General features: G+C 40.2%; 1 protein-coding gene across 2 annotated transcripts in view; it reads left to right on the top strand.

Annotated features, from left to right (window-relative positions):
- Positions 1-8,414, top strand: part of ACO1 (aconitase 1) — a 45,344-nt gene extending 36,930 nt beyond the window's left edge. The window contains exons 18-22 of one of the 2 annotated variants that reach the window (XR_003046846.1): positions 3,776-3,898; positions 4,300-4,366; positions 4,449-4,527; positions 6,451-6,636; positions 7,537-8,414. Coding sequence is in view for 1 of the 2 variants with exons in the window: in XM_006913687.2 (XP_006913749.1) it covers positions 3,776-3,898; positions 6,451-6,636; positions 7,537-7,650 (423 nt within the window). In the remaining variant the exon portion in view is untranslated. The remainder of the gene's footprint in view (positions 1-3,775; positions 3,899-4,299; positions 4,367-4,448; positions 4,528-6,450; positions 6,637-7,536) is intronic. The other variant, XM_006913687.2, reaches the window with a different exon arrangement.
- Positions 8,415-13,318: the final 4,904 nt, after the last annotated feature.

The raw sequence follows: 13,318 nt of genomic DNA, 5'->3' as shown, positions 1-13,318 counted from the left end.
TCAACGGCAGCCAAAATTTAGCCCAAGCCTCTGCCCTTCTGGGGCCACCTGTTAAGATTCAGCAAGCAATCCACAGATGCTGTGCCTCAAAAGGTTGCACCAGAAACCGAGGCCAGCTGCCTTCAGTGTGAGTCTAGGCGCTGCTCAGCAAGGAGCACCTGACTCGCTGAGGATATACCTGGATGTGGCTTGGATGAGGCCATGAGTTGGGGGAGGTGGGGTTTCAGAGAATCCTCTGGATGGAGCAAAGTCTGTTATCCAGTTTGATGACTTCATGGCTATGGCAGTGCTCTGTCCACTCACTGGTAGCAGAGAGAACTCAACAGGGAACAATGGATACCTCCAGCACTTCTGTACAGAGTGAGTTTCGCCTCGGCCCTCACTCCAACAGTGTCTCCCTGTAAGTCCCTGGTGCCCCCTGCACGCAACCGAATTTGCACTGGTCCTCAGAGTGAGCAGGTCCATCACTGCAAAAATCTGCTCACAGATGCGGCCCCTTTAAGAGGCATCTGCCGTAGCCTCTGTCTCACTCAGCCACTAGAGACCGGGCAGCTCTGCGTTCTCGCTCCGTCCTATCGTCTGCCGTTACAGGGTGATTTCTTGGATTTCTCCTTAGTTATATGGCTTGTTCATCCCAGGCGATTTTTCCTTGCTGCTGCTCCTTGTTTCTGTCACAACTTTGATTTGGTCACCAGAAGGATGAGCAGAGCCTCTATTGTTACAGGAAGTGACATCTGAGGGAGGAAATTGGACACTCCAACAACTTTGTTAGAGGAAGGAGAATTTATTAGCTGGCAGAGCACGTGGGGTTAGATTTCTTACAGTTTATATACCTCTGTAGTGTCTATGCAAGGGGCACGTGATGCCTTTGTCTGAGGTTTTATGGGTACCTCATGACTCAGGAGGGGGAGGGGGAGTTTCAATAGGGAGCCGCAAGGGGGAAGGAATTTCCAGACCACTGGTCTTATAAATTTACAGGTCATTTGGCTTGTAAAACCTGTGACCTTGGCATTATCAGCACTGTTATAGGATTCTTGAATGGAGAGACATGGCACTGAGGCTATAAGCAGGAAGCAGCACTTATTGATGCCAGCACCAGTTCAGCGGATTCCTATCCAAAGGCTGAGCCCCAATTGTAACATAACAGGCAGTTTTATACAGTCTTGTTATTTCTACACAGCTACAGAGATAAGGAAGAACATTAATTGGTTGGCAAGCCATAAATCAACAGACGTGAGCTGGAGAGTTCTTGAGGTGGGGGAGGTAGCTATGAGAAAACATGTTAGCTGGAGAGTCTTTGAGGTAAGGGAGAGGGCAGTTAAGAATGGACTTATTTGAGCAGGAAATGGCCAGGCAGAGTTAGGCTGCCTGTTTCCAGAAGACCATTTAGAGATTTATAGGATGTGGTTAATCTATAACCTGCTGACTCAGTCATTTCTGCAAGCCCTTTCCTTTGCATTTTTTAGAGGCCTCCTCTCCTCTCTTACTATCATTTACACCATTTTTTTCTCCCCTTAATAATCATTTTAAATGTAAATGGATTAAATGCTCAAATCAAAAGACATAGGGTAGCTGAATGGATAAGGAAACAAGACCCATGCATATGCTATCTACAAGAGACCCATTTCGGATCAAATAACACACACAGACTGAAAGTAAAGGGATGGAAAAAGATATTTCACACAAATGGAAATGGGGAAAATAAAGCTGGGGTAGCAATACTTCTATCAGACAAAACAGACTTTAAAACAAAGGCTATAATAAGAGACAAGAAAGGACATTACATAATGATAAAGGGATCAATACAGCAAGCAAACATAACTCTAGTAAACATATATGCACCCAACACAGGTGCACCTACATATATAAAGCAATTATTGACCAACATAAAGGGAGAGATCAACAATAATGTACTCATAGTAGAAGACTTTAACACCAGTAACTATGGACTCCACAGAGATACAAAGGATTATAAAATACTACAAGCAATTATATGCTAACAGATTTAACAATTTGGAAGAAATAGATATACTCCTAGAAACATACAATCTCCCAAGACTGAGTCAAGAAGAAACAAAATCTGAACCGACTGATTACCACCAACGAAATCAAATCAACAATCAAAACACTCCCAAAAAACAAAAGTCCTGTTCTGGATGGCTTTATAGGTGAATTTTACCAAACATTCCAAGAAGAATTAACACCTATTCTCAAACTATTCCAAAAACTTGAAGGAGGAAAGGCTCCCTAATTCTTTTTATGAAGCCATCATTACTTAGATTCCAAAACCAGACAACGATATTACAAAAAAAGATAACTATAGGCCAATATCCCTGATGAACATTGATGCAAAAATCCTCAACAAAATATTAGCAAACCAATATCAGCAATACATTAAAAATATCATACACTATGATTCAGTTGGATCTATTTCTGGGATGTAAGGTTGGTTCAATATCTGCAAATCAATTAATGTAATACACTACATTAACAAATTGAAAGATAAAAAACCATATGATCATATCAATAGATGCAGAAAAAGCACTCAAAAATTCAGCATCCATTTATGATAAAAATTCAGCAAAGTGGGAATAGAGGGAACATACTTCAATATAGTAAAAGCTATATATGACATACCTTCAGCTAATATCATACTCAATGGGGAAAGGCTAAAAGTATTTTCCTTAAGATCAGGAACAAGACAAGGATGCTCACTTTCACCACTTCTGTTCAACATTGTCTTGGAAGTCCTAGCTACAGCAATAAGACAAGAAAGAAATGAAAGCCATTCAGATTGGAAAGGAAGAAGTAAAACTGTCATAATCTGCAGGTGACATGAGACTGTATATAGAAAACCCTAAATATTCCACCAAAAACTGTTAGAATTGATAAATTCAGCAATGTAGCAGAATACAAAATTAATATTCAGAATTTGGCTGCATTCTTATACACCGATAATGAACTTTCAGAAAGAGAAATTAAGAAAATCCTGTTTACAGTTGCATCAAAAACAATAAAATACCTAGGAATCAAGTTAACCGAGGAAGTAAAAGACCTATTCTCAGAAAATTATAAGACATTGAAAAAATAAATTGAAGAAGATATAAATAAATATACTATGCTTATGGGTAGTGCTTATGGGTAGGAAAAATCAACATCATTAAAATGGCTATACTACCCAAAGCAATCTATAGATTCAACGCAATCTCTATCAAAATACCAGTGACATTTTTCAGAGAACTAGATCAAATAATCCAAAAATTTATATGGTACTATAAAAGATCCTGAATAGCCATGACAATCTTGAGAAAAGAGCAAAGTAAGAACTATCACACTACCTGATATCAAACCATACTACAAGGCTATGTGTAGAGCCAAAGGGGTGATAATCAGGGGGGATCACTTCATAAACTATATAAATGTCTAACCAATGTACTGTATATCTGAAACTAATAAAAAAATAGTTTATCAATGGAAAAGAACCTATTTTCCTTTTTCTCTCGATGCTTTAAGATTTGAATGTTTTTCTAAAACCAGGACAACGATTTAGCATTTCAGTTAAAACAATATAAAATACAATTTGGTAGGGATAGATAGATAGAGTTAATTGGGAATCTGTAGACCGACCAGGCATCTATCTGATTGGTTAAGTTTTCCGTTGACTCGGCCAACTGCAGACACTCTGATTCTGCACGTCTCACCAGGTCTCACTGGCCTGTGTCTGCACTCTGTGCTTTTCCTGTATCTATAAAACCTCCATTTTTTTCATCCTCAGCTTGATGTGTTTGATGCCGCTGAGCGTTACCAGCAGGCGGGCCTTCCCCTGATCATTCTGGCCGGCAAAGAGTACGGCTCGGGCAGCTCCCGGGACTGGGCAGCCAAAGGCCCTTTCCTCTTGGTGAGTATGACATAGGGACATCTCAGCAAAGAGCTGCACCTCTGGACGAGAAGGGAAGCTGGGGAGGGGCCTAGGAATCAATGCTGTTGCTTTAATTTCCAGGAAGATTCATGGAAGAGCAAACTCAGAATTATGTGATGGTTGTTCCTCATCTGCTTCTTGGAGGATCCAGCTTCATTCACTCAGTGAAGGAGAATTTAGAGTTGAACTGGTTCCCTCAGATCAGACATATACTGGGAACCATGGGTCTTTAGGAGTGTCTGTACAATAGTTGGAGGGATGGTCTGTGAAGTCTCCAAAATTATGTCCAAAATTATGTCTTTTTATGAGGAAAAGTTGATTGTTTTCATAACGTTCTCAGAGTTTGAGGACCCAAAATTTATCTAAGGCCACTGTCACAGGTGAACGTGAGGAATAAGCCAAGGCTGCTACTACTGAGTGATCTGCCAGGTTCACGAGTGGGAAAAAGTAAGGAGCCTGAGCTTTGGGTAAATTTGGGGAAAGTACTTTTTATAATTGCCTTTTACTGCCTGTGAAAATCCACTTATAGACTCAACAGAGAAGGACACTGTCTCTATAGACAGGCAGCTCGTTAGAACCTTCAGCCATTGCAAGACAACCTGCCTGAGGTAACCCCACGGGAGGGGCACCAGGGAGCAGAGAACTTTTACCTCTTGAGCTTTCGTTTGCCATAAAAGCAGGGAAGAATCTTGCTGCCTATCAGGCTTTAATTCTCAGGGTATGGCAAAATGGTTTATTTGATGTCAATTTAAATAACGTGTGGCTTAAGCCAATTAATGCACTTGGGAAACACTAAGTTGATATCTACAAGTACATTTAAAAAAATGTACTTGTGGATATCTGTAGGCAGCTCTCCAGACGTCCAGGCTTCTGAAAATGTCTTTGAATATCACATACCTATTTCGTTTTTTTTATCAATCATTTTACTCTATTAAAAAAAAAATGTTCTCTGATTACGCAGTAATGTGTGAAAGCTTGCCTTTTCTAGAAACTGTTAAAAGAACCAGAAAAAAGAAGGAAGGGATCTTAGGAAGGGAGCTGGGCAGTAGGAACAAGAACAGTGAGCAATTGGGTGGAGAACTGTAAAGTCTACCATAGGATAAGGAGAACTGACACCCAGGGGCGCTCCAGAGTCTAGACTTCTCTACAGAGATGCTCTGAGGGCTGTCTTCCCAGACACCACATACCTCATTCAGTAGCTGCCCAGCCTGGGCCACACAACAATCTTGGGGTGTATGCACAAGATTTGAGAAAGGGATAGACAACCGTGATCTGTGGCATCCGTAGCCCAACCGTGATCTGTGGCATCCGTAGCCCTGCACAGCCATTTACACAAAGCTAGGGAAGTGAATAGTATGAATTTACAAAGAACTCTACGTCCCTTCCAGAATACATAATAAATATCCATAAATCCATACAAATATCTACTCTCCTAAAGAATACATTTTCTCTATAAATTTGTTTCTAAATTTGGAAATACTTGTGGGATTTTTAAAAATAATTGTGCCTAGACCTCATACCCAGAGATTCTGGTTTAATTGGTAAAGAGAAAGGCCTGGATATGAGAATATTAAAAGCCTCCTCTGGTAATTCTAATATGCAGCAAAGCTTGCGAACCACTCTTGCAGAGTCATGGCTCTCATAACTTACAGGAATCACTGTCTTCCTCCTGCCCCACACTACCTGCATGAGATTCTGATGCAGTAGATCTAGGGTAGTGCCCAATATTCTACTTTTGTAATAAGTTCCACAAGTGACCCTGATGCATAGGGTTTTAAAAGTATACCCTAGATATCAAGAGATACCCTTTTTAGGGGTATCTTAATACTATACCACAGTTAAATAATGTTTGAGAATGGAGTTTTCTAGTTAATAGAGTATCCTGGTCTATTGATCATTGCTATATATTGCCAGATGTAGATCACAAAAAAAAAAATGTACTTTATAGTAAGCTTAATATCAAGATTATAGTCAATATAATTTGATCCTTGAAACAGGAAGTATAAAAGCAACGCACAATAAATAATCACTTTCTCTGTGGTATATTCTGATTGCTCTTTGATTAAATCTTCTGTGTCTGCCAATGCACCTACAATAATAGCAAAATTCAAGGGAAAGAAATGAATTTTCTTTATGTTTTGTGATGCAGATTCCAGTTACAATGGAAGTTTGCTAAGAGATATTGTATCACAGTGTCCAAGTGCATGATCAGACTACGGGTTCAAATACCAGACATAACACTGACTACCTGAGTACAGGGGACAATAATAGCATCTACTTCTCAGGGTTGGTGGAGGGGGAATGAGAGACGTCATTTAAGTGCTTACATAGTGCCTGTATTTTATAGGCATTCAGTTAAAACTGGCTACTGTGTTATTTATAACTAGAAGGTAATATTTTGTGTAAACTATTAATTGGTACTTACAAAGAATTTAGGTGTGAGAAGAGTTTTGACTTAAGCCTTTTGTAAAGTTTCTGAGTATCTGAAGGAAAATTGGAACTGTGTCCAAACTCCTGTCTTGGCCCATCAGGGAATCAGAGCTGTCCTGGCTGAGAGTTACGAGCGAATTCACCGTAGTAACTTGGTCGGAATGGGGGTGATACCCCTCGAATATCTTCCTGGGGAGACTGCAGACACCCTGGGACTCACAGGGCGGGAACGATACACTGTCATCATTCCAGAAAACCTCAAACCCCAAATGAAAGTCCAGATCAAGGTAAGCTGGAGCCTCTCCAAGCCAGGGCCAGCCAAAAGGGACCTTTATTTGTCATCAGCATTGTTAGAAGGAAATCAGTGGGATTTGGAAGGAAAAGGAAAAAAAAAAATGCTCAATAGGACCACATTAGACTTGAGTTCTACAAGCACCTCCTCCATCTGCCTTTACAACATAGTGAGCTTAATACCTATCATTATTTATTTCTGTTTATTCATAGAGTTATCATCAGTTCCATTCTTACCTCCCATCCCCAACTAGCCCCACTGCCTCCAATTCCCCCAAGTCTCACTCGGCCCAGAGAATAGTGATGAAAACTTAGGGATAGGACATTACCTAAAAAACACCTTTTTATTATAAAAATATGAACAGCAGACACACTCCCTATCCCTGAGCCTCACCCCGATACGACAGCTCTCTAGGCAAGGTGAAGATGAAGTGTGCAGCACCAAGGTCCCAGGGGGATTAGACATCGACGCTGAGGCAGCTGCTGAGGTCTGTGTCCTGGATGAACAGGGTACCTAAGAGACAACCTTAATGAAACCTTTGCTAACCTGAGACACTTCTTTCTGCAGAGAGCTCCCAGGGAGGGTTTAGAAAATATCATCCCAAACGTCACTAGTAACTGCTGCTCAGAGAGGCCATTTCTAATTCTCACATATCTTTCACTTCCATCATTGATAGTCTATAGATAAGTCTGCTGGGGATCTTGTTAAAATACAGCTTCTGATTCAGCGAGTCTGGACTAGGGCAAGAGATTGAGCATGTTTCCAGGCCAGGCTGACGATTCTAATATGCTGGTGATGCCGAGTGTGCCAACTGCACTCTGAATGGCCGGCCCGAGGGCAGGCTGGGCAGGAATTCCTTTCACAGTGATTTTTCTCTGCTTCTTTGTTGTTGTAGCTGGATACCGGGAAAACCTTTCAGGCTGTCATGAGGTTTGACACCGACGTGGAGCTCACTTATTTCCACAACAGAGGCATCCTTAACTACATGATCCGCAAGATGGTCAAGTAGGCCCTCGTTTCTTAGGAGAGCTGCATTTGGAGCTACACCAGGGAGCATGTGCACCAGGGAGATGAGCCCCTGGTGCAGAAGCAGAAGCATCCCCCCCACCTCCATGCAAGGTGCTGCCTTGCAGATGGAGCACATGAGCACTGGCATTCTGGTGCCATTTCTCCAGGCACAAAATCAGCAGTTTCTACATTCTCTATTTTTGTTAATCTTTTTATCTTTTTCTATAATTTGGAAACTAGAATGGTGGGAATGTCAGTAGTGTCAGAAAGAACTAAGATCGTCTTTATAGTTACTGCTCATAGAATGTCGATTTTTCACTCTTAGCCTGTTAATGTTCAGCTGGACAAAAATAACTCTTCTCGGAAGCTATCTCCTGTCCTCTTTTTTGAACTTGTTTTCCTCAGCTCAATGAAACCTTTCCCTTGAGGGTCATTTGCCTTTGCATATTACACCAGTGTTAACTGACATGGTAGATAAGAACTTTTTAACACTTCAAATCACAGTAGTGATTACGATTTTTCCCTTCCTCCTTTCCTTCAGAGTGCATGATCCAGAAACCTCATGGACAGGTCAGATGTTGAAACTTTTTGATTATGTACCTTTTGATAGGTGAACATTAAAGAAATGTGAAGTTTTCTTTTACTATCTTCAAAAATTTTCCCCAGAAAACTTTTTATTTGTCAAAAGGATAATATGAAGTTGGTTTTAGAGAGAGACACAGAACATTTCTAATTTGAATAAAATAAATCTATTTTCAAGGAAAACTTTTTGACTTTGGAATTAAATTTTGCCGTGTGTGTGGCTATAGTTTTGAGTCCTTTAGTGAATCTCAGATGGCAGCTTCCTGAAGCCTGGATGACTTTCAGGGTCTCTTGTTTTTACAACCATGTCAGTGCTATTCAGGAAAATGGAAGTTCCAGGAAACCAACATGTTCTCCGCCCCATTTGAGAGCAAACAGGAAGGTAGCAATAGCAATAATCAAAAGCACTAAGCATGTCCATAAAATAGTCATGTGAATCATACTTCCTACTATAATGGCTGGCAAAACTTAAAATAGCCTTCACAAAGAAACATATGATATGCATTAACTGTTTCAGACATAATTACACTCACTTCCAGGGCATAAACCCACTGAATGGAACAACAAACAGAAGAGCCCTCACCATTTAAAATCTTTTTTTCTCTCTCCTCTTTCAACCACAGAGAGTATTGTTCAATTACAGTTAAGTTAAATGTATATATGACATAACTTCATTCTATTTCAAAATTTAAGCCTTAGCTAAGTACGACTAAGAACCCTGGATATTATATTTAAAAGGAACATGATATTCTGAAGGACAAAGAGAAGAAAGCAGATGAGCTAGAAGCGTCGATACTCCAGGAGTAACACGGTTGTGAGTTCCCTGAGATTTCTTTTCACCTCATGTGTCCCAGATTGGGGCTGAAGAAGTTGGCAACCAGAAATGCCTGTGGTCACAGATTTAAAAAGTCTTGACAAAAGCCTACTCTAACCAAAGGACCAGGAAAGGAGCTGCCTAGCAAGACAGAAAACTTTTAAACAATAACTATTCTACTCCAGCCAAACACCACAGGGAAAAAAAAAAAAAAAAAGGGACCCAACCCCACCCGTGCCAATAAGGGCTGAGTAGGGAACCTAGATTTCCACTTTTCAGGGCTGTAACAAAGCAACCCAACACTCCCACCTGGTGGTGTCAGTGGAATACCTCCCTCCCACACCCAAAAGTATCAAGGAAACTCCCCCTTGCTGGGATCAACAGAGGCTGAGTGGGAAACCTAGATATTTCCACCTCCACCTGGCAGTGATGAGACTGTGTTCCTACCTCCTGTGCCAGAACAGTGTCAGACAAAGCTAGCTAACACAAAAAGTTAAATAAGATCTTGAGTCTCATAATAGAATATTTATCCTTTGGCTAAATTTCTCGAAGTGAAAATCCTGGGTTGCATGGTATACATTTTCCTATGAGCAATTTTAATTTCTTTTTCTCAGATATGGTTCTAATCTCTACTCGAGATGGGGAGAATATGATAGGAAACGGTCAAAACGAAATTGCCCTTTGGCATCTAATTTTTTAAAACTTCATTTATATCTAATGATATTCAATTACATACTAAAATTCAAGTAAATACTAATAATCCCAAATATTGTAAATGTTACTATAGGCAGTAAATCTCAATAAGTTAAAACTATTAGTACTGTTCTTTAAATAAAACTTAATAACTGGGTAAAGAGGTTCAATAAACGTCACAAATGAAATTTATAGCACACTGCTTCTTCCCCCAACTTGTGGTTGAAGAAACAGCCTACTCCATGCACTATGGTGGAAAAAAGCAAAACTATGACAGCCTGATTGTGTGCAGTCATAGGTACACATCATGTTGGAAATTCTTTAGTCCAAATGAACTTCCTTTCACCCCACATCTTGTTCTCTACTACATGAGGAAAGAAAGAGGCCTTCCTCGTTTTGATTCCAGATAACCCTTCACAACTAAAACTATGGAAAATACCCTTTATACCTTATTTATCCAGAATGAAATACTACCAGATCCTGAAGCTTCCATTACAGAAATCAGTCCTTGAATTCCCTCTGGACTGTCTACATGGTAAAATGGCTGCAGAGTAACTAGAGATTCCTTGGGGACACACTGCCCTAGGGAGGATTGGCCACACCTAGCCAATGGACAATGCAGCTGTGAAGCTGAGGAAGAAAGTATACAGTCTCCCTCTCTGTCTTCTTGGAGCTTGCCTCAAAGAGCTCCAAACTTCTGCCTCTCTTCTGCAGTTTCTCCCCCCATTAAAGATGATACACATGGACCAGGGCGTCAGATCCAATTCCCAAGCCCTTATCAAAACACCACAGAAAGGAAGCTCACCCCAAGACCCATAATTCCTTTTAGTTTTAAGAAGATAAGGTTTTCCCTACCTTATTATACTTTTACTAAGACTTTCAAAGCAAAATCTCCCTCTTTCAACAGAGCTGCTGGGGCTGGTTATCTGCGCTAGGACAGGGATAACACCAAGACTCCAAGCTCCTACCTGCCATGCAATTACCAGCTACCAATGACTCCTGGCTACACTTGTCTAGGCCCCTTCTCATTCTTTACCATCTCTGCCCATTTTCTATTTATGGCTGTTAGGAGAATCCCAGATGCTATTCAATAGCCTAGTTCAGCAGATATCTAACCCATTTTCTCTTCTCTCTACTCCTTGACCTGGTGTGCTGGCTAAAAAAGAATGTCTGTGTTTGGTCCAGCCTCCATTCTCCTCAGTAGACGTTTACTCTATTTCTTCTGCCACATATAAATCTAAGTAGCTTGTCATCCAATGGAGGGAATAAGAATTATATCATGAGTGTTGTAGCTAATATGGTTCTGAAGCCTTTATTGGCAACATCCCCAATCCTGTAAAATAGGATGGTGGCTGGGCAAAAAATCTCTATTCTCATTAATATTAAAAAGGAAAATGAAGATAATCTAAAGAATTTCCCTGCAATCCTTCTCACTAAATATGTGGAAGAAGTGTTTTAATATATCTTTGTCTCCAAACTTTAGGAAGAAATCGTTTTTTAAAAAAAAAATGAGTAAACACTGACATAAAGTTGTAATTTTATCTTGTATTAATTTGCTTTCAATCACTGCTTCTCAATACTTTCTGAGCACAGAGCTTATGACTTTTTTAAATTATGGACACTATGAAGTTGTTCTACTGAATCGTGAGATTCGTATTTTTGAAGTTAAAGTATGCCTCACACCTCTGTCCAATAACAACTCTCATTTTGGAGCACTTTTCTTTATGCCACTGTGCCAAGCAATACATACATCTCATTTTATCCCCCAAACTGCCCTGTAAGTTAAATACCATTATTTTGTCAACTTTACAAATGAGGAGAGTGATGATTTAGAAGTCAGAGTAACTACCTGAGATCATACATCTTGTGAAAAAGAGAACTGGTATTGGAACCATTGATTCTAATGTTAAAGCTCTCCCCGAGCCCTGAAGTGTTCAATGCTTTTAGAGATTCTGAGATGAAAATGTCTGCAAAGGGTCTAGAGAAAGCATGGATGTGTGTGCATGTGCATGCCTGTGTGTGTGTGTCTTTTCTCAATCTAGTCCCATGCTTCTGTGTTATAAAGAAAAGTACAATAAAAACAGAGGTCACTACAAAGAGGTTGAACTGAACAGGTGTACCACTCTACAGTACATGTTATTATCTGTACCTATGATTAGGCATTCCAACACTTGCACAATGCAATGGGAGCTTTTCTCTGAGGACTGCAGATTGTGTGTGTGTGTGTGTGTGTGTGTGTGTGTGTGTGTGAGAGAGAGAGAGAGAGAGAGAGAGGAAGAGAGGGAAGAGGAGGGGAGAGGAGAGGAGAGACAGGAGAGAGGAGAGAGGGAGGGAGGGAGAGGGAGATTGATTTGAGGAAAAGACTTAGGGTGTAGTCCTCAAGGCGAACTGTCAACTTAAGAGCAATTCTAGCTCAGTTTGCCTTTTAGATCTAAAAACATAACTTCAGGTATCAATACTAATAAAATATATTTCAATCTTATTGAGATTTAAAAGCATAAAGGATAAATTTGTGTTCACTGAAGTACAAAATTTTAGGCATAAACTCATTGTTCTAATGTAACAGAGCAATATGATAAAAAGTACCAGCCATGCTTACATTCGTCAGTTTTTCTTTGTATACATTTATGTTTTTCTTTTTCAATTACACCATTATTACCAGGCGGAAGGAAGCACTTGCTACCCATTGCTCTTCCTCTGCCAATTTTATTTGGTGCCCGTGACTTAAAACCCTAATAAATCTGAAGATAGATAAACAAACGGTTAGGGACACAGAAGCATGGGAGTAGATTGAGAAAAGACACACACACAATCCTGCTTTCTAAGGAAGTTGAACTGTTAGAGCCTGGACCCAAATGCAGATGTGCACCTGCACATTAAAGACATAGATAGACTAGGAACTCACCTATAACTGGCCTTCTCAGAGTCTCCATTGTGCAATGTGATCAGATAGTCACATTATCAGAAACACTGCTTTAAAGGCAATCCAATATGAACCCTCAGGATGACACTTGAGGGTTCTAAGATGAATAGTAAACAGATCCTCCTTCAAGAGCCTCCTAGAGAAATAATATGTTCACAACCACCAGAATCTAGGTAGAAAGTGGTAAGTACTATAAAGAAGACAGGTATAAAGAGTTATGGGCCTTCAAAAGAAAGATTGTTGCCACTTAGGGGAATTAGGGAAAGGTGATATGGAGGCAGCAGAAGAGGTCAAATAAAGCAACAGTACATGAGCAATTCCTTCAGCAACGAAAAAATGATGAAGTCAGGTTGGCCAAAGTGAATAATGAACAAAGGAGAATGAGAAATAATGTTGGAAAGAGGGCTTAGGCATTCCCGTAGCTCAGAGACTCCAAACAGCTCATACCTGTGGGATTCCAGCCTGCTCCTGACCACCTGCTCTACAGAATTTAGATCTGCTTTGCCAGTCCATTTGTATATACCAATTTCTTGTAATAAATCCCTGTGCATATACACAAGTACATAAACTACATACACACACACACACACACACACACACACACACATAATCTCTTACTGGTTTAGTTTCTCTGGTTAAACCCTGAGTGATATGAGC

This window comes from Pteropus alecto, unplaced genomic scaffold (genome assembly GCF_000325575.1).
Source record: "Pteropus alecto unplaced genomic scaffold, ASM32557v1 scaffold14, whole genome shotgun sequence".
Lineage (NCBI taxonomy): Eukaryota > Metazoa > Chordata > Mammalia > Chiroptera > Pteropodidae > Pteropus > Pteropus alecto.
Note: the sequence above shows the minus strand (reverse complement) of the source record. Positions and strands in the feature narration are given on the sequence as shown.